General features: G+C 35.9%; 1 protein-coding gene across 1 annotated transcript in view; it reads left to right on the forward strand.

Annotated features, from left to right (window-relative positions):
* Positions 1 to 5610, forward strand: part of Eif3e (eukaryotic translation initiation factor 3 subunit E) — a 38814-nt gene extending 33204 nt beyond the window's left edge. The window contains exons 11-13 of the mRNA XM_060389485.1: positions 3671 to 3773; positions 4386 to 4520; positions 5431 to 5610. Coding sequence (XP_060245468.1) covers positions 3671 to 3773; positions 4386 to 4520; positions 5431 to 5469 — 277 coding nt within the window. The 3' untranslated portion in view covers positions 5470 to 5610. The remainder of the gene's footprint in view (positions 1 to 3670; positions 3774 to 4385; positions 4521 to 5430) is intronic.
* The last annotated feature ends 21250 nt before the right edge of the window (positions 5611 to 26860 follow it).

Below are 26860 nucleotides of genomic sequence, written 5' to 3' on the forward strand. Positions count from 1 at the left end.
CTTAGGCTTCTTTTTCCTTCCAAAGGACATATTTCAGTTGCTCAACACCATAGCCTTATAAGGCTCATTTCTCACTAAGCACATAAGAAGGTCATGTCTTTATAAAATACATATTGGATTGTATGTATGTATAATACTTTAAATTTGTAGGCTGTTACAACTCTAACATAAATTTTGCACCATCTGTCAGAAAAGGTACTAGTTTATTAGATATGTGTGTCTGAAATTTAAAAGTTGATGCAAAATAATTTTGGACTGATTTTCAACAGGAAGTAAAGAATGGAAGTAATATTTTCAATGTATATGGTACACTAATGTGATTTCCTTGGTGGATTAATTTAGTTATATCCAACTATTCTTGAATTTTTTTGCATCAAGGTCTTATTACCCCATAAGAATCTGTATATAAAATCACATTGGGAGTAGAGAGAAATAGTTGTTAACAGATAGCAGTTTGGCAGCAAGCACCTTTACATGCCGAGCCATTTTGCCAGCCCAGTGTATATATTCTTTAATTTGTTCTTGAAGTGATTGGTAGCTTGGATCACCTAAGAAGCCTTCAAAATAATGTGCTAATGATCTTAGAACTTAATTCACGTTTTACTTTGACTTCATTTTATTAAGGATCAAGAAACACAGTAGAGATAGTGAATCACACACCTGCCCTACAGTGAGATTATAGCTTAGCCTGCTGATATTTTTGCAGCTCTACTGCTCCTAGTGACAAATTACTGTAGCCATGGTAGAATGTGCATTTAAAGAAAAGGAGTATATTGATTCTAGTTAGAGTGCTGTGTAGAGTGTAATTTCCTTTCTTATTAAATCTGAAATGAGGTGTTTCCTTAGATCAACTCTCTAGCCTGGAATCTGTCTAGCATTGGTAAACCCAGTTGGATTTGTCATAGATCTTCTAGTTATTGTTATAGTTGATGTATTTGCTGGTTAGGTGATTACCTCTCCCTAACTCCTCAGCTTATATGAGAGTTGATCTTTGTCATAAGCATCAAAGCCAGTTCATACTTCATTGAAAAAGTGATAAGGAAGGAAGAGTGTTGATTTGCTAAGGCTGTCCTATGTTATTTGTGAGGGAGCGTAATGGGAATCTGAAAACTTAAGATTAGAGCCAAACTGGAGGAAGCCATGACTGTGTAATTAAGTTTGAATGTTTATGCTTCTTGTATTAAGAGATTTTTAAAATTTGAAAAGAGCTGAGAAATGAACTGATTGTAGCAATTTAAGGCTAAACAACTATATAAAATAGATAAGGGCTCAATATACAGATGATTTCTGTAATAACTGGAAAATAGTAATGGAGCCTGAATCAGGTTTGGCTAGAGCATTAATCAGACAATTAAGTATTGATTGCCTCCTTTGTGGTCTGTGTGACATTCTTATGGATGCATAGTGAAGAAGGCATCTGAGAAAGGTGCATGCTCTTTGGTTTACTATGTACCATTTTTTGGAGGCGTGGAGTCAACAAAGCAGAGCAACTAAAGAGAGTAGGCTGGTTGTAAAAATACCATCATTAGAAGATTTATTAGGGCCCTTTTCTATTTAAGAACTGTGTCAGAGATAGGTAGCTAATTGAGGAAAAGGGCAGATGGAGGGACAACCTGTGCAAAGACCCTAACGTAGAGTTGGGAGTGTTTAAAGAACATATTACTATGGGTGATGGGAAAAAATGCTTTCTATGGTGAGAAGAGATTGGTAAGAACTTTTGGTGGGTAGCTGTGATTTAAAAAGCAACTAAGGGATTAGCATTTAGATAGAGAAGAGACAGAAGAATCAAATAACCTTGGTTTTAAACTGTTAGCATTGTATTTTACTTACATAGCTTATGAACAGAATTTGTATTATAATTAAAATTTTTAGTGATGCCAACTACATAATTATTGTCTGATGAAAATAGGTTCTCCACTTTTAAACAGCAGAGTATAGCTGGATATGGTGACACATCCTTGCGTCTTAGCATTTGGAGTGGAGGTAGGCAGAGGCAGGAGGCTCACTGCACCTTTGAGGCCAGCCAGAGCTAAACTGTAAAATTCTGCTTCCAAAAAATGAAGTAAATAAGCAGGATGTAGAGAAGATGACTGTCAATCAGTCCAATTTTAAACATATTGTTTCAGTTATGCTGAGTGAGATACTGTGTTTTTAAAAACGTGTTCTTTAAGTGACAGTGTCAGACATTATTTGCTTAGTACAAAGGTAAGTTTTACATTTCTAGGAGTACTAATGGAAAACAGGGATCAACTATGGAGAGAGAGTTCATCAGGAAAGGGTTGAACAGGAAGGAATACTTGCAGGATTTCCCCCTTTTGAAAACAATGCCTTTGAACTGGGTGGGTCTCTGGCAAAGAAGACTCAAGACTCAGAAGGTATTTGCTGGAAGATAGCAAGTTCAGACCCTCACTGAACCAAAGACCCAACTTAAGGTCAGCTTTGGCAATGTAGTCAGGCCTGTCCCAGAAAGTAAAAACAGATTAGGAATATAGTGCAGATATAAAGTACTTATCTAACATGTGCAAAGTCCCTTTTCCCTTTTTTTTCCTTGAGACAGGGTTTCTCTGTGTAGCCTTGGATGTCCTGGATTTGTCCTCAAACTCACAGAGATCTGCCTGCCTCTGCCTCCCAGCAAGGCCCCTTTTCAGTCCTGTTGCAGATTGTTTGATAGACTTGATTTTGCATTTTCCACAATACTTTTTAAATTTCTTGTGTTGAAATATTGTGAAGTAGGATTATAGTAGAGAGTATATTATTTCCTAAAAGGTATTTTCAGTTGGTTACATTTGGATTGAAACCTTATCACTACATATTTGCTTGTACAGTGGCTAATGATTAAAAATGTTGAAAGGTGAGTATACTGTTAGATCCCGAATTTCTGTCTATGATATTCTAAGGAATCGTTTTGTTGAGGATTGTGATGTCTTAGCAGTGAACATAACTGACTTTCAGTCTTGTTGAAAATATTCTCTATATTAAATCAGTGGTTATATTAAAGAATGAACATTGTGTAATAGTTTCAAGTGAAGAGACAGAGGGCAGTTACTAATGGTGTGTGCACACTCATGCTTGCAAATATAGTTTGTTTTTATTATATGTTTACTCCTTGTCAGCTGACTGAGTAACAAGTAGCTGCTCAAGTACAAGTCCTCTACAACCTGGTTGTAAGTTGGAAAATAAAAGATGCAGATCAATTGTCAAAGGCATTTTAGCATATCTCCGTGGTGTCATTTGTGTCTGTTGCTCCATCTCCATCATTATTAGCATTGCTGGTTATTTGCATAATACCTACAATGAGTCCCCTAGAGTTTTATCACAAACATAAAGAGCAGCCTTAAGTGTTAGTTCTTTGTAGTGGGTAGACTTTGTCTAATCATACAATATCATAAAACTCTTCTTCCTTTGAAAGCTGCTTTGGAGCACTCACATATAAGATCATGTTTTCAAAAAGCAGTTTATAAATGCAGAATATAGTACCTTTTGTCAAAGATCTTTACAGTCCAGCTGGTATTATGAAGGTACTATGTTTGAGACAGGCAAAAACAAATATGGTGTATGTAGAAAAGGGGCATATATGTAAGAGAACATGATCCAGAAGTATTTGAAATGTATGCAAAGTATGAGTCAAACACTATGTGCAAAATAACCAAGCTTTTATGTCTCTCATTAGTATGTTAGCAGATAAACTGAATATGACTCCAGAAGAAGCTGAAAGATGGATTGTGAATTTGATTAGAAATGCAAGGTTGGATGCCAAGATTGATTCTAAACTAGTGAGTATTATATTAGGTTATTGTATATGCTATATAACAGTTGATAACTTTTTTATAATTCTCTGAATTTCTCTTTAGAAATTTTATTGTACAAACTTTTTAAGATAGGGTCTCACTATGAGACTCTGGCTACTCTGGAACTCACTGTATAGACCAGTCTGGCCAATTGCCTCCTGTGCTGGGGTTATGGGCATGTACAATACATTACTTGTCTGTCAAACTGTTAGACTGAGCCTAGTGGTACAGGCCTGTAATTTGTGTACAGGGCTGTGAGGCAGGAAGATTGCAAGTTCAAGGTCATCCTAGGCAAATTAACAAAATACTTCTCAAACTGGAAAAGTAAAACCAAGACTAGGACTGTCTTGGGCAGTAACCAGGTGCTTGTTCTGTGTCAGGCCCTATTTTCTGGTACTACATCCCTACCAAAAAAATAGTTGGGTGACAGTTGTTTGAAGTCAGCAGCAACATCCTATGTCTTCTTACTGGGTAAATATTGTGATCTCAATAGTGTATAAGTGTACAGTAGGTATGTGGTATGATGATGTGCTCATGATGTACTGAGACACTCCAGTCACTGATGTTACTAGAATAACTTCTCTTTTTGCATTTTAGGGTCATGTGGTAATGGGTAACAATGCAGTCTCACCCTATCAGCAAGTGATTGAAAAGACTAAAAGTCTTTCTTTTAGAAGCCAAATGTTGGCCATGAATATCGAAAAGAAACTTAATCAGAACAGTAGATCAGAGGTAATAACCAAACACTCTCCTTTCTTTATGGGATTTAGCAACTATACAACAACTGTTACATGAACTTTGAGAGCATGATCATTATTGGTTAGGTCTAATTTTGTATTTCTGTTTAAAATTACAAACATAGTGTTTAAGAAATCACTAAGCTGAAACTAATATTATCTTACATGTATTATATTCATTAGTCAAGGAAAAAGAAAAAAAATTAGGCTCCTAATTATAACTGGGTTTACTTGTTTATTCTTCTTTTGTGACTTCATTAACTTGTCTTCTCAGGAGTCCCAGCACATCATTTTGGTTCTGATAGATGATAACTTCCATGTGCTTGAAATGTGTGTTCTCTTTTTAAATCTAAAGAAGTAGTTATATAAAGATACTGCTTTTTGTGCCGATCTTACATAAATTTTAATTTTCTTTTATTTGATGTTCATAATTAACTGCCACAAAATATGTCTCCTTCCTCTTTGAGTAGAGAGAGGTTCCTCATTTTTGATGTCCAAAGAACCTAAGTAACCTTGTAACTTCAGAATTTCAAGCCATCTTTAATTCTCCTTAGACACTGACAGCATATAACTGAGAATAGAGAGTTGTTAATTTGTAATTAGAGTATTGAATTGAGGCTTGAAGGACAGGTTAAATTGATTGAATTACAATTTCATTTTCCAACCAAGTCTAGTAGAGATGAGCCTGGAAAGTATTTTATGTGATAGTCTTATTCTTGTCTGCCTTTTTCTTATATATTCCAAATCAGTTTGTTGGTTATTGTCTCCATGTTGGTGATTGATTACTGTTATACTCTATCACTGTTCAAAAGCTATCGATGAGAAGATGCTTATACCACTCTTTGTTCTTTTAATGGTTTCAAATTTCAATTTATCTTAATAATTTCTCTCTGTGTGTATTTCAGGCTCCCAACTGGGCAACCCAAGATTCTGGCTTTTATTAAAGAATTATAAAGAAAACAAGTAAAAGGAATCCATGAAAGTCACAGTAACCTTTATGCATAAAGGATGACATACATTTTTAGAAGCAATTTACATGTTTGCTATAAATTTTGGAAAATTTGAATAAAATTGGCTATGATTAATTTTTTTTATCTTGCTTGAATTTCTTTGTGTGTGCAAGTGTGTTTTATTAACTTTATTTTAAAACAATAATACCTTCCCAGAAAGTTGCTAAGCATTACAAAAAGGGTCATATGTAAACCCAATTTCCTTGGTACTGTAGGCCAATAGAAACCAGGGTATTGGCATGGGCAGTTATATATATGATTCTTTATCTTAATATATGTAGATATGTGTAACTTGTAGTTGAGGTATGGAGTTGTTACTAGATCACACTCTTGTCAGGTGTGGACATAAGTAATCTTGGTAGTTCTAACACCTGGCAACCACTAATGAAGTTTCCATCCCTGAAAATTTTACAAAAATGGAATTTTAATTAGCCTTTCCTCTTGGCTTGTTTTATACCTGCAGCGTAGAACACAAGCTCTCAAACAAACAAACAGACAAAAAAATGTACCTATATTGAATATAACAAATAAAGAACAAATTGTAGTTTATTCTTATTACTAAATAGGGTTCCTTTTGTTTATTTACTACATTGTATAATGATTTTGATTGTTTTAAGAATTTTTTTTAATTACTCTATTTATAGAGACTAACTAGGAGAGTAGGTCAAATTCTATAATTTCCCTGAATGTTATACATTCACAAGTTTAGCAGATACCTATATTACGTTAAGTATAATTTCCTTATTGGGTCTCAATCACAGTACTGGATTGGTGTGGTTGTCTTTCTGAGTGTGTTTTACTTTACTGTAGAGCTAAGACCCAGCTTGGAAGTTTTTCTTCTGTGCTAATGGTATAAAAATGGAAGACTTCTTTGTTGTTGTTTTACTATTTGTCAGACACTGCTAAAAGTGATTTGTTACGATTCTAGCATAATTACATTGCATATCGTTTAAAAAGCATAGAGAACTTGTAAGAGCAGGGTGTAAAAACTCTCTAAGAATGCTATATCATAACTAGGCCCTTAAGGCCTAAATATTCTGTTTTTCAAGTGCCATACAGTACAAAAGCATATGTGTGGTTATGGATATCTTGTAATAATTTATTTCTGAAAACAAATGAGTGTCAGAATTGCGGTTTCTGGCACTTGTCTTGGGATATTAGTGTCCTTAAATTGGAGTCCAGAGGTGCTGAAATTACAGTAAGCCAAGTGTTGATGTTTTTTTCTCTTCACAGTTGTGAAAATGCTGACTGTTGCCCTAGAAAATATTATCAAAGTTTATGGAGAAGGCTCCAGAAAATGATCCTATGTAAAAACTAATCCCTTTATCAAAAGTAGTAGTGAAGCCATAGTTTATTACAAAGTTTGATAGAGTTGCATACACTACTAAAATGTCAAGTTTTATCTAGTTAACATTAGTAACAAATATTTCTCCATAATTTGTATAGCAATTAAAGTGCTTATCAGATGTGTCCTAAGTGTGTTAACAAAAGTTCAGGGAAGAGATATAGTTACTATTAAATGTCTCTCTGTGCTGGGCTCTAAGCAACTCTCTGGAAAAGGAATCTAACATTTGAATTCCTTAGGTGAGCCTAGAAATGAGGAAATGCCCATAGCACTTTATATTATTAGTGACAAAACATAGTCAATCTAGTGTATGTTTTGGTGTAGAGCAGAGAGCAGTTGTATCAATTCTGTCAAGTTCTCTTATCAGCAGTGGTTCTCAGCCTGAGGGTCCTAACTTCTTTGGGAGTCAGATGACTTTTTCACGGGGGTTGTATATCATATATTTATATTATGGTTCAGAATTACAGTTATGAAGTAACAGTGAAATAATTTTATGGTTGGGGGTCACTACAACATGAGGAATTAAAGGTTACAATATTAGGAAGATGGAGAATCACTCTTACATCCTTTCCATTTGCTGAAGATTAATCCCGTGTGGTCTGTTAGGACATGGTCAGGGAAAGCTGTTTCAAGTAAGCACAATAAGTATTCTTTGTTCAATTCTACCACTGTGATCTCTGGTTACTACTCTATCTTTTTTCTTCAAACATTGTATCACTATTAGTATCACTTGGAAAAAATTATATTATGGTCATTTTTGCACATTTATAACATCTGCTCATTATTAAGATATGGTCTTGGCATGCATTTGTTTAAAGTTTATTTGGCTGTAGATAAAACCTTAAATCTAAACAAAAGGTAAAATCTTCCAGAAAGGTACCAAGTCAAAATGTTTTCATGTTTGCACTCTGTTCTTTATATTCTACATTCTAGGCATTAGCAGCTTTTTTTGAGGACACATCAATGATCCACATATTTATAAACTTTAGATGTTTTCTAGTGTATTTTACACTTTTTCTACTCAAACATGACTTTGTGCTATTTAAAATTATAAGGTATAAATAATTATTTCCATATGTGTGTATAGACATACACATAGGTAACCTGTTCATTGAAATCAGCATCTTCTCAATAACTTACTTTGAGGTGTTCTGCTTAAGATATAAAAATACAAGTGCCGGAAGAGTTTACATTTTCTTCACCCGTGAAAAGTAAGCACTGACTTTTATTTGAATAATTAACTTGTGTATATCTATAGTTGTTATCGTTTGTGTTTCAGTAATGAAAGTTCAGATTTCAGTGCTTCCAGTCTTAAAAGTTGAAATTATGCTTGGTATTCTGTAGCTTGCTTCACTCTGCGGGTTAAGATGTATTTACCTTTAATTCATAGCTTCTTATTGCCTTTGGTATTAACTGTATGTATGTGTCATAGATTACTCATGCATATGTTCTATATCAATTTCCTCAGTGAATGTATCCTATAGGAAGCTCTTTAAGCAGGAAAGCAAACAAGTAACTTCAGGAAGTCCCTGAAACTGAGCAGATTGACTAGGGCTCTCTCCACCAGAGTAAGCAATACAAGCTGAGAATTCCCTTCAGAAGAAGGGAAGCTGCAGAGAAGTCTGAGACCAGACCAGCTGCAGGTTTAGAATTACCGAGCGTCCTAGAAAAGACATTCCAACCTGTTTAGCTGCCTATAGGCTGTGCAATGTGTTTCAGGTTTCCAGCTTGGGCTTTGGTGATGAAACTGTCTGTGAATAGTGTCTGCTTCTGTAAGTAACCCCTCACCCATATTCCTGTAATTAACCATTAAGCTCATTGGTTCACCAAGTTGAACTTTGTTGGTATCCGTACTTTGTCTTGGGACCCTTATTGGAGTGAGTATATGTATATTGTGTTGTGTCAGGAAGAGTTTTGTCACACAAGTGTTAATAAAAAAGCTTCCAACTTCTTGGTTATGTGGAGTTTGTGGTTTTTTGTTTTGTTTTGTTTTTTAACAAGATAGAATATTGTGTGTTTAAGCCAGTGAAAGCTCTGTATTTTAACTGATATAGAAAATGTGGTCCCAACTTGATGTCTTTTGATAATCTCCTTTAGCCTTTTTCCTTTCACTTCTTGCCTTTTAGCTTGTTCTCTGCAGTTTTATTATTTTCTGTGCACTAGTTGAGCAGGCCAATGCTGCATTTCTGTTCTTAGAATGTTTATCCTAGAAATGTTGACATGTATGAATGTACTTGTATATTAAAATTATCTATGTACCATCGAATATACATGGAATGTTTTATTGAACGAAGCTTCCATCTTATTATGATATACATCCTGTCCAAATTATAACCCTAAAATGACATGGTTTTCCCATCTTTTAGGACTTTTTTTTTTTTATTTAACTGGTGTTTTTGTGGTTCACTACAATGTCTTTATGTGCAAATACCCTGATTGGGATTCCCTGTGACTGTCAGTTTGAAGATAGCTTTTGTATTGCTCTCATTAGAAAGGTTGTCTCTAGATACTCTGTTTCCAAATTTCTGATGTATGTTTCCTTAAATTTCAAATTATCTGGTGATGGTAGGGGAGTGTCTTTCTGTGTATGTCGCATACTTTGGGTTTTGTTTTTTGTTTGTTTTTTTACTGTGCTTTCTGGTTCTCTGTTGATCTTTTCACCTGATTTGCTGTTAAATATCCATTGAAATTCTCACTTTGGTGACTTTTCCCTCCGTTTTTCATAGTCTGTTTTTACAATCTTATTTTATAGATGAAGGTAGCCACTGAAAGCCTGTCAAGTCTCAAAACTGCGCATCTTAACTGTGCAATTAAAATGACCATTCTCAAGCTGTGGAGCTTTTCTTGGGGTTTATAATTTCATTCTCAATTACATTTCTATGTATTTATCCACTATAGACACGTGCACATGTGCAAAAATTAAAACTAAAGTTTTAATTTCAGTGCATACTTGGGTTGTTTAAACCTTACATTTTCTGGCACCTAGTATACTCAACTACCTACCTTATCCAAACTGTCACCAGTTACTTCTATGATTATTATAACTTTGATAACTCCCCATTTTATTATTCTAGACTAAAGACTGGGTTCCTAAAAGCAATCTTACATCAGCCATAAGCCTTGATGTTTCAAACTATTGGTGACTGTAGATTAAGAAAAGCATTTTAAGTTGTCCTACTCTGTGTGTGTGTTCTATGTGTAGACTAGTAATTGTGTTCCTAAATTGATTTTATAACCTGTTATTTAGTACTAATTGCTCTGTTGTTTCCAAGTCAGGTGCTGCTCCTCTGGGAATCAATTGTGTTCCTTTACAGCCTCACTACCTATACATAAACTTCTAATTTGCATTTTACTTTTTCTCTGGAATTCAGATATCAAGGTAAATTTTCCTTCTGACAAAGCTGTTAAAGGCTATTTTGTATACTATCAAACTTGGAATTATGCAGTTTTTGTTACTAGTTGTTTGTTCCAGAATAACACTTTGATTTGAGGATACCTGTCTTTTTTTACTGCTAATCCCTGATGTCTAGTGTCCCTTAGGCTTCAGTAAATTCTAGAATCAAAGAATAATGTTCAGAAAGATCTGAGAGATTTAAAAGAGTGATTTGAAGGTCTAAAGCTGAAAACTAAGTCTACTTATCAGAAAACTTAGTTTTATTTTTGTATAATCTTGTGATGTGAATACTGTTGACTTTGTATCCTATAGTAAGCACCAAAGTACATAAGTAAGTAGCTGAGTCCCCAGGCACAGGCCTTGTAACTCTGATTCTCAGGAGGCTGAAGCAGACCTATCTGGGTTTCAGAGGGAGGAGCTGAAGGCTAAAGGAGCAGTGTAAGAACCTGTAAGTTTCTGAAAGAGTCTAGAATCTAGGCAACTGGTAAACTATTTGCTGAGCACATGCAAGGCCCCAAACTTAAACCTTAAGGCTGAAAAGTTAAAAAATACATGTATTACTAGAGCCTGTTTTCTTCACCATAAGTAAACTGAAAGCATCATTTAGACCTAGGAAGTATTGTTGGGTAATTTTATTTTGTGTTCCCTCCCCAACACCGCAACCCCAGGAGGGGTAAGGACAGGGGCCTATTACAAGGAGACTAATTTCACGACGTTTTATTTTATGAAAAGTTTGAAAACACATTTAATCATTTCTCTTCGTAATGGTGTAAATAAGATTAGAAGGGACTCCAAAGTTGTCTTCCCCAGTGTCAGTGGAATAGCTACGCAGTTTCCAAATTGATCACATGTAGATGTATCTGGTGTTTCTTGGCCTCCCTCTGGTCTGCAAGCATGATCACTGTTGTGTTCCCCAACTGGTAGATGCGTGAGCAGAGTGAAAGGGCAATTCTACCTTTAGATAACTTCCGTTTCCTTTGAAAAGGCAGGCAGCTGGGAAGTGAACCCCCATCCTTCCTGAGCCACTAACTTAAGTACTATTGAAAGCGACATCAAGTCAGCTATAAAGGCCAGTGTAAAAAAAATATAGAAAAGCAGTCAAGTTTGGTCAAGGCCAAACTGTCAGAGTGAAATGTTTAAAGCTTCCAATGAGACTTTAATCACTCTTAAGAAACAGATCACTGTTAAACTGTCTGTGTTTTCCATGCATAATTTATTCCTATGCATTTTAAATTTCGAAATCAAGGATCCTTTGAAAAAACCTCTAACTTCCTGGAGGAGCACAAACACTGTTCTGTTCTGCTCATTTTTCATTTTCTGTATTTAATAAACTGTTTGACTTAGAATCTGTACAAAAGAACGTTAATGCATCTCCTATTTTGGTTCCAAAACTGACTCTTGTACTGCCTTCCATTTAATCTGCTGAGATTGGGGGTAGGGTGGGGATGCCAGATTTTTTAATTCATTTTGTTTTTAAGTGTTGTGAAGACAATGAAGAGATGAAGATAATATTCTATGAAGATGACATTTGAACAGACACCAGCTTGGTGACTTAAGCTTCATTCCAGGTAAATGGGCTGTCTGTCTATCTTTCTGTCAAAAGATAAACTTCTAAGATATGTGGATCAGTGATAGAAGGGATTGAAGGCTAGAGGTGTGGCAAATGGGCAGAATGACATAAAGTGTAATAAGATCACAACAAAATTTATCAGTATTTTTAATATGGATGTTCAGGACTAAAATACTGAGGTGCATTTTTTAAGGGACATTGTTAAATGTTACTTCTGCATTACCCTTTTGATAAAGGAACTATAATTCACTCATAGGTGCTTGGTCGGTTATTTATTTGTTTGAGATCATTAAAGCAGCAGCCTGACCAAAAACTGCTCTCATGCTCTCGTTTTGTCTGCTGAAACATTGGGTTTCTCATTTTTCTTTAATGGCAAGTGATCCACAGAGAAGCACCTGCTTAACTGTGTCTTTGTTTAGATACCTAATAGGTCAGGGCTGTTGTTCCATTTCTGCATAGGACATTCAATGATTTCTCCTTTCCTACCACAGGCTTCCACTTTGAGTCTTTGCCAGCTTTTCCTAAGTACTTGTTGTAAGGAGACTTGAAAAGGGTCCAAATAGATTAAATCACTACTTTTTAATTTTTTTTTTTAATGTACATTAGTGTTCTGCCTGAATGCTTGTCTGTTTGAGGGTGTCAGATGCCCTGGAACTGGAGTTACAGACAGTTGTGAGGTGCCATGTGGGTGCTGAGAATTGAACCCAGGTCCTTTGGAAGAACATCCAGTGCTCTTAACTGCTGAGCCATCTCTCCAGCCCCAAATCACTACTTTTTAAAAACAAGTTGGGGCTCTGTCTCTCCCATTATTTGGTGGTCTCAGATTGCTTTGACATAGGCATATATTTTAGAAAGCTGCTGCTGTATTGTTTTGATCTTCTTCAAATAAACCTTCATTTTAGCTGTCTTTTATCATATTCTCTCCCCGTTTCTTCTCCCCACTTGCACCTCTGATTCCAATCTCCCCACCCACCCATAACTCTTCTATTTCCCTTTACTTGGGAGATCTGTCTGTCCACTTACTCTACCTACGTTAACTCTATGCCTACTCTCTGTGATTCTACAGATCCTCATCAACTCTATAGCCAATGTCCACGTATAAATGAATACGTACTGTCAGAGTCCAAGAATGGAGTCATATGAGGATAAGTTTAATTGTCTGTAAGAAAACTCCAAGAAAACAAGAAAAGTGTCTTGTGACCTTAGTTTCTTCAAAACAAAACAAAAAAAAATTGTCCTTGGGATGCGTTTTCATGATCCTCTCAGGTGTAGTGAATAGGAGTGAGTTTATCTCAGATTATTTATTACAGCTGGCTATTGTTTGTTTATATGCCTCTGGAAAAACATGTTTTTTTGTTGCATGTGGCTTACCTGTCACTTGAGGCTTGCCTTTGTGATTGTACACTTTACTCATGTAACTCCTCTTAACCTTTGTGGTATAAATTGTCTGAGATGCTCTGAGTAAAGTGACTACTACATAATATTTTGTTACATCTCATTTGTCAGCTCCGTTCTCAGGTCCTACTACCTCTAGTAAACATATACCATATTTGTCTTTCTGGGTCTTGGGATGATTTTTTTTTTTCTGGTTCTATCCATTTACCTACATTTTTTTTTAACAGCTGAGGAATACTCCATTGTATACATATGCCACTTTTTTAATCCACTCATCTGTTGAAGGACATATAGGTTGTTTCCAATTTTTGGATATTGTGAATAGGGCAGCAATGAACAAACATGACTGAGCAGGTGTGTCTGTGGCAGGATGAAGCACTCTTTGGATATATGCCCAAGTATGGTATAGCTGGATCTTGAGGTAGATCAGTTCCCATCTTCCCAACTGCCACACTGATTTCTATACTGACCGTACAAGATTGTGCCAGCAGTGTATGAGTGTTGGACTCACTCTATATCCTCACCAACATGAGCTGTCACTTGTTTTTATTATCTTAGCCATTCTTACACACATAAGATAAAACCTCAAAGCCATTTGATTTGTTTGTCCCCGATGACTAAGGATTTTGAACATTTCATGAAGTGTTTCTAACATGAGTTCCCCCTTTTGATTATTCTCTGTTTAGATCTGTAACCCATTTAATTGGGTTATTGGTTTTTTTTTTTTTTCATGTCTAGTTTTTAGAGTTCTTTATAAACTTTGGAAGTTAACCCACTATCAGATGTGGAGTTGGTATTAAAAAAATAAATCTCCTATTCTTTAGGTTACCACTTTATTTGAATGGCAGTGTCCTTTGCCATACAGAAGCTTTTCCACTTTAGAAATCTCATTTTTCGATTGTTCTTTGTACTTGTGCTAATCGTGTTCTGTTTAGGAAGTCTTTTCCTGTGCCATTGAGTTCAAGAATATTTCCCACTTTCTCTTAATGTCAAGTTCAGTGTATCTGCTTTTATGTTGAGATCTTTGACCATATAGAGTTGGGTTTTGTGATAAGTTGGATCTATTTGGATTCTTTTACATGCAGCCAGCCAATTTGACAAACACCATTAGATGAAGATGCTGTCTTTTTCTCAAGTATGGTTTTTTTTGGGGGGGGGGCTTCTTTATCAATTCAGGTGTTCATAGGTGTGTGGATTTATGTCTAGATTTTCCGTTTGATCAATGTCTTTTTATTTCCATGTGATGCCATTTTAAATTATTATAGCTTTACATATGACTTAAAAGTGGGGATAGTGATGCCTTTTACAGTTATTGTATTATTCAGGACTGTTTTAGTTATCCTGGTTTGTGTGTGTGTGTTTCCATATTTAGCTTAGAATCTGCCTTTCCAGATGTGTGAAGATTTGTATTAGAATTTTCATGGGGAGTGCATTGAATTTATAGATTGCTTTTGGTAGGATGACCATTTTTACTATATTAATTTTACCCATCCATTAGCATGGAAGATCTTTCTATTTCTGATATCTTCTTCAGTTTCTTTTTAAAAGACTTCAAGTTTTTATGATACAACCCTTTGACTTACCTGGTTCAAGTTACCTCAAATTATTTTATATTTTTTGAGGCTATTGTAAAGATCATTCCTTTTTCTGATTTCTTTCTCAGTGCATTTGTTTTATATATATATATATATATATATATATATATGAGGGCTACTGACTTTTGTGAGTTAATGTTGTATCTGGTTACTTTTCTTTGCTAAAAGTGTTAATCAAATGTAAGAGTGACCTGGTGGAATTTTAAGGTTACTTATTGTATACTATCATATCATTTGCAAATAAAGACACTTTGATAAGAAGAATAAGCTTTTAAAACAGAATCAAATGCCTACACAATGCCATATTCCTTGACAGTTTTATTGCTGTTACCAGAAAAATATTTGAGTAATTAGTTGGTAAAAATTCAGTGTTTTTATGGTAGATTTTTTTTCTGCATTGTTTATTGTTTTCCATGAAAGAAGAGTTAAAACTTACAAACAATAGTTCTAACGTTGATCATTGCTGGGAGGAGTGTGTATTGGTGTATACCATCAGGGGGACTGGGAGTTCAAAGCAGACTAGGCTATGTCATAGTAAGTTCTAGTTCAACCTGGCCTGTAGAAGGTCCAGCTTGAAAACAAACAAACAAACAAACAAAAAAACACATTACCTCTCCTCCAACAAGCACATATGTCATTACTATAAGAATGAGAATGCATGATTCTTGAACCCCCCACAATAACTAGTAGAAAAGTCTATATTTTACTAAATGAAATGTGATTGTTGTGTAACCCATAATGTGCTGTTGTGCAATAATTGAAGAATTTTTAAACTGAAGATTAAATTGGAATGTTGTTATAAACATAAGGGAATGGCCAACATTTTTTCTCTGTTTAAAAAGAAAACTAAGTTCTAAAAATATGCAACCTCTCTGTGATGACTCTTTGTAATAAGTTTAAGAGGTTCCATCCACAGATGAGATTTTTGGTTGTGTAGCATGTTGCAATGAATAGTCTGTTCCAGTCTTGTAGCCTTTCATTGACTATTTATCCACAAAGAGAAAGGCTGGACATGACAATGGCACCAGGTAGTCTTTCCATCTCTTGGGAGGAGCATGGCTTAGTGAAAACATGCAGCTGGGAAGTGGGAGGCTTCCTTTGAGTGTGAATTTAAGGAAATAGTAACGTCATTACCTGGTTATAAACTTTTATTAATTTGAATCAACTGTGAGTTTTTCTAAAGTCATTTAATTTAAATTTTTGTCTTGGTTACAAAAAACAAGTGGTTTTGTTAACTCCCATTTTTTTGTTTGTTTGTTTGTTTGTTTCCTAGAAATCAGAAATAAGTGAAAGATTAGGAATGTTACTGTGTGTGTGTGTGTGTGTGTGTGTGTGTGTGTGTGTGTGTGTGTATACAGTTATCCTAGGAGGGTGTTGAGTCCTCTGGACCTAGGATTACAGTTAGTAGAACTTAAATAGCATAGTGTAGGGAAACCACAATGCCTGGTTGATGTTTTAAGTAGTTAGGTAACATTCATCAACGTAAAATTATTTAATATAACTGCTACATATTGATTTTGTTTTTACTTTACAGTCTTGAATGGTTAAGCCAAAGAAAATTCTATTTAGTTTATCTTCTATCCCATCCACACTGGAATCCGAATATCTTATCACTGCTGATTCTGTCACTCACAAGAGGCCACACATTGGTCTATTTCTCATGTACTTTTTCTTTGTTTTTGTTTTCAAGGAGTAATGTAGTCACAACTAGATTTTTGTTGGGGAAGTTTACCTCTAAAAACTATTTTGAGTACTTTGTGGGCCTCAACTCTAAATAATTAACACAATACCTACCTCAATGCCTGCTTGCCAGCAATCAGCCTCCCTTCTCTGTCCCAGACTCTCCTTTTCCCTCTCCTTTCATGCTTCTCATGGAGAAAGCACTGAATGTTTTCATCTGTAAAACTTCCTCCTTCCCACCTATCAAACCTTGCCCATCTTCTACACTGCAACACTCAGTTAACTGATTCAACTACTCTGCTTTTCTACCCAGTAAAGTTCTGTATCTATTGACAAGTTTATAAAATTATACTTGAAGAATGAAACCATTGATTTGGAATTGGAAAAAAGAACATTACAAAAGATCACTGTCAAAACTGTTACTCTTTATTTTTGTAATCATTTCCTGTTAGTCTTCATAATTAAACATTTGAAGCAAATGTTTAAGTGACCTTGTGAATGTATATAATCTCTTTTACTTGTAAGTATTGTGAGAGTTTACCATATACCAGGCGTGATGCTTTCCCTACACTATCCTATTTAAGACCTACTAGCCTGTAATAGTTCAGGGGATTTGACACCTGCCTGGAATACGTGCGCACACACACACACACACACACACACACACACACACACACACAGATAGAGAGAGAGAGAGAACAGCAGGCTGGGGGAGGGGCACACAAAAAATAAATAAAAGTAAAAAATTTAAAGATTGCTAAGAAAACTTTTAAAAAATATGCAGTTTAGCAGATGCCCGAGTATATTTTTCTAAACAGAACCCTACTCCTACCATTTTATTTCATCTTTCATCTTTCAAAAAAAAAAACCAAACTGTCATTATATATTAAAGTTTTGTTTTATATATCAGAATAAAAACTTTTCTCTTTTGAAAAAAAAAAAAATATGCAGTTGTTGATACATTTCCATACTAACATTACCTAAATCTTAATAGTCATGATCAGATTTTCCATATCCTTATTTTCTTTCGTACTAAACAAATACAGCAGTTACTGAGTCTTCAGTTAAAATTTTCCTTTATTCACTGGCCAAAGCCAATGGCCCATACCTGACTCCCAAACATTATAGGCTATTGTTTATTGGTTATCTTTTACAATCTTGCAAAAAGGTTGTATTACTGAAGACACCATTTTTTAAATTTTAACTTTTTATATTAATTACAGTTTATTCACTTTGTATCCCAGCTGTAGCCCCCTTCCTCATTCCTTCCCAATCCCACTGTCATCTCCTCCCTGCCCCTCCTCAAGTCCACGGATAAGGGAGGTCCCCTCTCCTTCCTTCTGATCTTAGTCTATCAAATCTCATTAAGAGTGGTTGCATTGTCATCTTCTGAGGTCTGATAAGGCTGCTCCCCACTCAGGGGGAGGTGATCAAAGAGTAGGCCAATCAGTTTATGTCAGAGGCAGTCTTATTATTATAGAACCCATTTGGACACTGAACTGCCATGGGCTACATCTGTGCAGGGGTTCTAGATTATCTCCATGCATGGTACTTGGTTGGAGTATGAGTCTCTGGGAAGATCCCTGTGTTCAAATTTTCTGGTTCTGTTGCTCTCCTTGTGGAGTTCCTGTCCTCTCCAGATCTTACTATTTCCCTCTTCTTTCATAAGATTCCATGTACACTGCCCAACAGTTGGCCATAAGTCTCCACATATGCTTTGATAGTCTGCAGGCAGAGTATTTCAGAGGCCCTCCATAGCAGGTTCCTAACTTGTTTCCTGTTTTCTTCTTCTTCTGATGTCCATCCTCTTTGCCTTTCCGGATGGGGATTGAGCATTTTAGGCAGGGACCTTCCTCTTGATTAGTTTCTTTAGATGTACAGATTTTAGTAGGCTTATCCTATATTAAATATCTATATGAGTGAGTATATACCGTGTGTGTCTTTCTGCTTCTGGAATAGCTCACTCAGGATGATCCTTTACAGTTCCCACCATTTACCTGCGAATTTCATGATTTTCTTATTTTTCATTGCTGAGTAATATTCCATTGTGTAGATGTACCACAATTTCTGTATTCATTCTTCAGTTGAGGGGCATCTATGTTGTTTCCAGCTTCTGGGTATTACAAATAAGGCTGCTGCAAACATGCTTGAGCAAATGTCCTTATTGTGTACTTGAGCCTCTTTTGGATACATGCCTAAGAGTGGTACAGCTGGATCTTGAGGAAGCGCTTTTCCTATTTGTCTGAGAAAGTGCCAGATTGCTTTCCAGAGTGGTTGTACAAGTTAATATTCCCACCAGCAGTGGAGGAGGGTTCCCCTCTCTCCACAACCTCTCCAGCGTGTGTTGTCACTTGAGTTTGTGATCTTGACCATTCCGATGGGTGTGATGTGAAATCTCAGGGTTGTTTTGATTTGCATTTCCCTGATGGGCATTTCTGTGTTTCTCTGCCATTCGATATTCCTCTATCGAGAATTCTCTGTTTAGCTCTGTTGCCCATTTTTTAATTGGATTACTTGGTTTGTTGCTCTTCAGCTTCTTTAGTTCTTTATATATACTGGATATGAGTCCTCTGTCAGATAAAGGGTTGGTGAAGATTCTTTCCGAATCTGTAGCATTCGTTTGGTTTTGATGACGGTGTCCTTTGCTTTACAGAAGCTTTTCAGTTTCATGAGGTCCCATTTATTGATTGTTGCTCTTAGAGCCTGTGCTATTGGTGTTCTGTTCAGGAAGTTGGCTCCTGTACCAGAGAGTTCTAGGGTCTTCCCTACTTTTTCTTCTAACCGATTTAATGTATCTGGTTTTATGTTGAGGTCTTTGATCCACTTGGACTTTAGTTCAGTGCAGGGTGATAAGTATGCATCTATTTTCATTTTTCTCCATGTAGACATCCAGTTAGACCAGCACCATTTGTTGAAGATGCTATCTTTTTTCCATTGTATGGTTTTGGCGTCTTTGTCAAAGATCAGGTGTCCATAAGTATGTGGATTTATTTCTGGGTCCTCTGTTCAGTTCCATTGATCCACCATTCTGTTTCTATGCCAGTACCATGCAGTTTTTAAAACTGTTGCTCTATAGTGCAACTTAAGATCAGGGATGGAGATACCTCCAGAAGATCTTTTATTGTAGAGGATTGTTTTAGCAATTCTGGGTTTCTTGTTATTCCATATGAAGTTGAGAATTTTTCTTTCCAGGTCTGTAAAGAATTGTGTTGGTAATTTAATGGGAATTGCATTGAATCTGTAGATTGCTTTAGGTAAGATGGCCATTTTTACTATGTTAATCCTGCCAAGCCATGAGCATGAGAGATCTTTCCATTTTCTCATATCTTCTTCTAATCTTTCTTCAGAGACTTGAAATTTTTTTCATACAAGTCTTTGACGTGCTTGGTTAGGGTTACACCAAGGAAATTTATGTCCTTTGTTGTTGTGGTGTTGTTTCCCTAATTTCTTTCTCAGCCCTTTTGTCTTTTGTACACAGGAGGGCTACTGAATTTTTTTGTTGTTGTTGTTAATTTTGTATCCAGCCACTTTGCACAAGGTATTTATCAGCTTTAGAAGTTTCCTGGTAGAATTTTTGGGGTCACTCACATATACTATCATATCATCTGCAAATAGTGATAATTTGACTTCTTCCTTTTCAATTTATATCCCCTTGATCTCCTTCAACTGTCTTATTGCTTTAGCAAGGACTTCCAGAACTATGTTGAAGAGATATGAAAAGAGTGGGCAGCTTTGCTTTGTCCCTGATTTCAGTGGGGTTGCTTTAAGTTTCTCTCTGTTTAGTTTGATGTTGACTATAGGCTTGCTGTATATCGTCTTTACTATGTTTAGGTATGTGCCTTGTATCTGTGTTCTCTCCAATACTTTAAACATGAATGGATGTTGGATTTTGTCAAATGCTTTTTCAGCATCTAAGGAGATTATCATGTGTTTTTTTTTTTTTTTCTTCATTTTGTTAATATGGTGGATCACATTGATGGATTTCCATATATTGAACCACCCCTGCATAGCTGGGATGAAGCCTACCTGGGTCATAGTGGATGATATTTTGATGTGTTCTTGGATCCAGTTTGCAAATATTTTGTTGAGTATTTTTGCATTAATGTTCATAAGGGAGATTGGCCTGAAATTCTCTTTCTTTGTTGGATCTTTGTGAGGTTTAGGTACCAATGTGACTGTGGCTTCATAGAATGAGTTTGGTAGTTTTCATTCTGTTTCTATTTTGTTGAAAAGTTTGAAGAGTACTGGAATTAGCTCTTCTTTGAAGGTCTGGTAGAATTCTGCACTGAAACCATCTGGTTCTGGGCTTTTTTTGAGTGGGAGACTTTCGATGACTTCTATTTCCTTAGTAATATAGGACTATTTAATTGATTTACCTAGTCTTGAATCAGATTTGGTAAGTGGAATTGATCAAAAAGATTGTCCATTTCATTTAGATTTTTAAATTTTGTGGCATATAGACTTTTGAAGTAAGTCCTAATGATTGTTTGGGTTTCCTCAGTGTCTGTAGTTATGTCCCCCTTTTCATTTCTGATTTTGTTGATTTGGATGGTGTCTCTCTGCCTTTCAGTTAGTTTGGCTAAGGGTTTGTCTATCTTGTTGATTTTCTCAAAGAACCAGGTCTTGGTTTCATTGATTCTTCGAATTGTTTTATTTGTTTCTAATTTATTTCAGCCCTGAGTTTGATTATTTCCAGCTGTCTACTCCTTTTTGGTGTGTCTACTTCTTCTTTTTCTAGGGTTTTTAAGTGAGCCATTAAGTTGCTTGAATGAGCTGTCTCTTCTTGAAGGCCCTCAGTGCTATGAACTTTCCTCTTAGCACTGCTTTCATTGTGTCTCACAAATTTGGGTATGTTTTGCCTTCATTTTCATTGAGTTCTAGGAAGACTTTAATTTCTTTCTTTATTTCTTCCCTGACCCAGCTGTCATTTAGTAGCAAGTTGTTCAGTTTCCATGTGTTTGTAGGCTTTTTTCTATTTCTGTTGTTGTTGAAGTCCAGCTTTATTCCATGGTGATCAGATAGGATACAAGGGATTATTTCAATCTTCTTTTGTATGTTGAGGCTCGCTTTGTGACCAGCCATATGGTCTATTTTGGAGAAGGTTCCACGTGGTGCTAAGAAGAAGGTAAATTCTTTTGTGTTTTGGTGTAACATTCTGTAAATGTCTGTGAGGTCCATTTGATTCACGACCTTTGTTAGAGACATTGTTTCTTTAATTTTTGTTTTGTTGACCTGTCCTTTGTTGAGAGTGGGGTGTTGAAGTCTACCACTATTAGTGTGTGGGCGTCTATGTGTGGTTTAAGATTTATTAATGTTTCTTTCACAAATGTGGGTGCCCTTGTATTTGGGGCATAGATGTTCAGGATTGTGATGTCTTTTTGGTGGAATTTTCCCTTGATGAGTATTAAGTGTCCTTCCCCATTTCTTTTGATTAATTTTGGTTGAAAGTCTATTTTATCAGATATTAGAATGGCTACTCCTGCCTGCTTCTTGGGTCCATTTGCTTGGAAAGCTGTCTTCCAGCCCTTCACCCTCAGGTAATGTCTATCTTTGTGACTTAGGTGTGTTTCTTGTATACAACAGATTGCTGGGTCTTGTTTATGCATCCATTCTATTAGTCTGTGTCTTTTTATTGGAGAATTGAGTCCATTGATGTTGAGAGAGATTAATAACTAGTGGCTGTTAGATCCTTTGATTTTCATGTTGGCTGTGGTCATAAGGTTGTGTGCTTGGTTGCTTTTTGTTTTACTGTAGTAAGGTTAATTATTTCCTGTGTTTTCTTGAAATTAGCTAGTTTTCTTGGGTTGTATTTTTCATTCTAGTCTCTTCTATAACGCTGGATTTGTGTGTGGATATTGTTGAAATTTGTTTTTGTCATTGAATATCTTGTTTTCTCCATCTATGAGGACTGAGAGTTTTGCTAGGTATAGTAGCCTGGGCTAACATCTATGTTCTCTTAGGGCCTGCATAATATCTGTCCAGGCCCTTCTGGCTTTCATAGTCTCTGTTGAGAAGTCGGGTGTGATTCTGTTGGGTTTGTCATTATATGTTACTTGGCCTTTTTCCCTTGCAGCTTTTGGTATTTTTTCTTTGTTCTGTATACTTACTGTTTTGATTATTATGTGGCGAGAGGATTTTCTTTTCTGGTCTAATTTTTTGGATATTCTGTAGGCCTCTTGTATTCTTATAGGCCTCTCCTTTAAGTTGGGGAATTTTTCTTCTATGATTTTGTTGAAAATGTTTTCTGGGCCTTGGAGGAGGGAATCTTCTCTTTCCTCTATTCCTATTATGCTTAGGTTTTGTCTTTTTATGTTGTCTTTAATTTCTTGGACAGTCTTTGTCAGGAATTTTTTAGATTTAACATTTTCTTTGACAGATACATCTATTTCTTCCATTGTGTCTTCTACACCTGAGATTCTTTCTTCTATTTCTTGCAAAAGATTGAAGAAAGAATCTCAAGTGTAAATACAGATTTTTAAAGATATATTTGGACAATGTGAAAAATCCACTATTTATTCATTTGAAATCCCTTTTGATTTTTGCAAACAGCCAGTTTTAATAATTTTGTTAATATAGAAACATGATACTATAAATGAAGAAATGTGTTTGAATTAAACAAACCACAAGAGACTTATACTAACCTAAGTCTTATTTCTAATATTCACCTCCAACTGATTCCAAGTAGTTTGTGTGCTATAAGTTGTATCTTCTGAAAAACTTACATAAAGATGATTTGTCTATACAATCTGTCATCCCATTGGTCTCCAGGGTTGACTAAGCTTATCTGCAAGGCTAGACAGATGATCACTTCCTCTCCCAGCACTCCTTGTATATCTTTTTGAAGCAGTGTGTTTAGCTGAAGAGAAAAAAACTTCTTCAGTAGAGGAGAAGCAATTTTTTTGGTCAAGGGTATACAAATAGCTGTGTTCCTCTGTTAGAACTGCCAAACAGGATATAAGGGTCTATTTAAAGACCCATTTAGTCTAGTAATATCATAATCATCCTTGGGGGTTCTTGTAGGGTTAGACTTAAAAAAAAAAACTATATAGGGTTTTTAAATGCCTCTAACTCCCTTTCAAACCCCCGTTTCTAGTTAAAAGAGAAAGCAGGTTAGTGGGGACACGTAATGCAGACCTTTATAGTTACTTCCTACTGGTTAGGGTCATCGGGTTCTTCAGGGCATTACCAATCCCAATCATCCAGATTCCAGAAGTCCAGTCAAACAAATGGTAGCAGCAACCTCTAAAATTCTTTGGAGCCTTTCTCTCTAGGAGCATTTCAAAGTGAACTGAAGCTAAGTAATGCCAAACAGTGCAAAACAATGCAAAGTGACATCTCTCTGTCTCTAGGCTCCTATTTATATGTTCTCAGAGTCCAAACAAGAATGTTTTCCAGCTGGCAAAAGCCACGCCCCTTACACGAGGTAGTTTCCAGCTGGAAAACATCACAGGTCTCTCACAAGGCTGTTTTCTGAGATGGATAAAGCATGTCCACATCCCACACTTGGGACCAAAACAAAAAACACATTCTCATAGCACAAGTGAATTTAAAAAAAAAACAAAAAAAAACAAAAAACAGGAAACTTCCACTACAGGTTCTTGTTTGAAAAGTATCCAGTTTGCAAGTGTTGGGGGTTGGGTGGGGGTGAAAAATTAAATACTTATTCCTGAGTAAAAGGAAAATGTTTCTATACCCCTGAAGACTAATTATGCAACTAATGTCTTCTTTAAAAGATATTTTATTATTTATTTATGTGTTTGCATGCATACTTTGAGTGTAGATGGCTGTGGGTGTAGGTGCCCTTGGAGGCCAGAAGAGAGAATTTCATTCCATGGATCTGAAATTACGGGTATCTATGAGCTGTTAATGTTAACATGAATTGTCTTTTATCTGTTGAGAAAATTGCATTTATATGTTAAAAGACTATGAACAAATAAAAACTATAGTTCTACTAAAAACATTACAAAATAAATTAAAGGAAGAATTAAAATGAATTCTACAAAAACCACTCCAGACAATATAGGTACAAAATGTACTTCCAAACTTTTCTGATGCTCTCAGAATTCTAATATGAAGATAACTATTTTACAAGGAAAAAAATAGTGACCATATTTCTGAAGCATGATTATAAAAATTTTCAACAGTGTATTACTAAATCAAGTGCATCGACACATATAAGAATAAAACAAGCCACGTGTGGTAGTCATGCCTGTATTTGCAAGACTTGGTAGACTAGGAGAAGAGGATCGCATTTGAGGCTAGACTGGGCTATCTAGCAACACAAAAGCCAAAATAAAAATATAACCACATATGCTTAATTTTAGGAATATTTTGGTGAAATAAATGATGATTCACAATAGATGAAGAAGAGAAATCACATGACTCTCAAAAGATGTATAAAGAAACATCCAAGAAAAATTCCATTACTTTCTATAATATCATTTCATAGTAAATAAAAAGTCCTCCTTAAGCTACAAAGAACATTTGCAAGAACATTACAGCTAGTAGTGTGCCAACACACTCAACACTTTCCTTCTAAAACGTGAACAAAAAATCAATCCTACTTAACATTATTCTGGAAGCCTCTGTAGGTGCAGTGAGATAGTAAAAGAAAAACTTTATTCATATTAAAAAGAAACGTGCTACTATATGTTAGAAGTATGTGATTTGCTTTTTTTTTTTAAACGGGGTTACAATTAAGGGATTGCCTTAAATCTAAGAAGAGACTTTGAATTTTTAAAATGAATGAGATTGTGAAAGGTTATGGGGACTTTTGATATTTGACTAAATCTGTTTTGCGTGATAATGTGGCTACAAGCCTATGGATATCAGGAAATGGAATGTAGTGGTTTGAATGAGAATGATCACCATAGGCTCACATACTTGGTCTATATTTGATGGAACTCTTTGGGAAGTATTAGTAAATGTGGCCCTTGCTGGAGGTGTGTCAGAGTGCAGGCTATCAGGTTTCAAAAATGTCCTGTCATTCCTTTCTCTCTGTCTCTTTCTATATCTCTCTCCCTTTCTTCCTCTCTCCTTCTCCTCTCACTCTTCCCCTCCTTTCCCCACCCCCATTCCTTGTGCTTATGGATGGAAATATGCCCTCTACTGATATGTCCTCCCATACTGTCCAGCACAACGCCGCCTTCTCTGCTGCCATGCTCTTCACCATGATAGTCACGGACTCTAACTCTTTGGAACCATGAACCCCAAATTAAATGTTTTCTTTTATAGTTGCCTTGGTCATGGCATTTCTTCATGGCAATAGATAAGTAAGACAAAACAGGATTATAGCAATTCTTCTCAGATTGACTTAGAAATTCAAAACTATTCTAAATCCTAACCCTATTTTATGATATTGGCAAATGATTTTAACATGTATATGTGAAATCAATGATACTAATAGACACTTTTCTAAAAGAAAAGCAGTGTTGAAAGACAAAAATTGTCTGATTTTAGGGCTTGCTTTAAAGATGCAGCAATTGAGGAAGCAAGGTATTTGTGAAGGTCATGTCTCTCTGGATCAGTGGATCAGAGTAGGTCTCTGAGTGAACAAGTTATGTCTACCAAAGGCATGAAGATAGAAAATATGATCATCCTCCTTCTCTTCTGGTTGGGTAGCAAACCTAGGGCTTTGCACATGTCTTTACCGTTGAGCTACATCCCTAAGTATCTTGACCCCACTTGGAGTCAAGATCTAGCTCTATACCCTATGTTGGCCTTGAGCTTACTGTGTAGCCCAGACTTGTCTCTAACTCATTATTTTTCCTCAGCTCCCCAAGTGTTGGCGTTATAGTTAGGCATCTTTGTTAGGGTTTTCTGGATGAACACAACTGATAGAATGAAAATATAAAAATATATATTTATATGAATAATATTTATGGGCTTTATTAGAGTGGTTTACAGGCTATGGCCCAACAATGGCTGTCTCCTGATGGAAAGTCCAAGATTCCATCAGTTATTCAGTCCACAAAAGCTGGATGTCTCAGCTGTTCTTTAGTATCTGTAGGAATCCCAGAGAAGTAGGCTCTAATGATAAGAAAGGAATTAATTGCCTAGCCGCAGAATATATAAATTACCAGCGAGGGTGAGGACAAGCAAGCAAAAAGTAGGATGGAGAAAGTGGCCAAGATGAGGTATTCTGATCTGAAAGGATCTAGATTTAAGGTAGTCTTCCTCCTTCAAATGATCCCGATAACTAAAAGCCCCTCACAAATGTGCCCAGCTGCTTGAATTTTTATTTAAATCGAGATGTAGTCAAGTTGACATCTATAAGTAGCCACCATAGCCACCTTGTTGTGGTTAATAGATTTTCTTGGCTAATGATTTCAACATACTATGTTGTA

This window comes from Meriones unguiculatus, chromosome 8 (assembly GCF_030254825.1).
Source record: "Meriones unguiculatus strain TT.TT164.6M chromosome 8, Bangor_MerUng_6.1, whole genome shotgun sequence".
Taxonomy (NCBI): Eukaryota; Metazoa; Chordata; class Mammalia; order Rodentia; family Muridae; genus Meriones; species Meriones unguiculatus.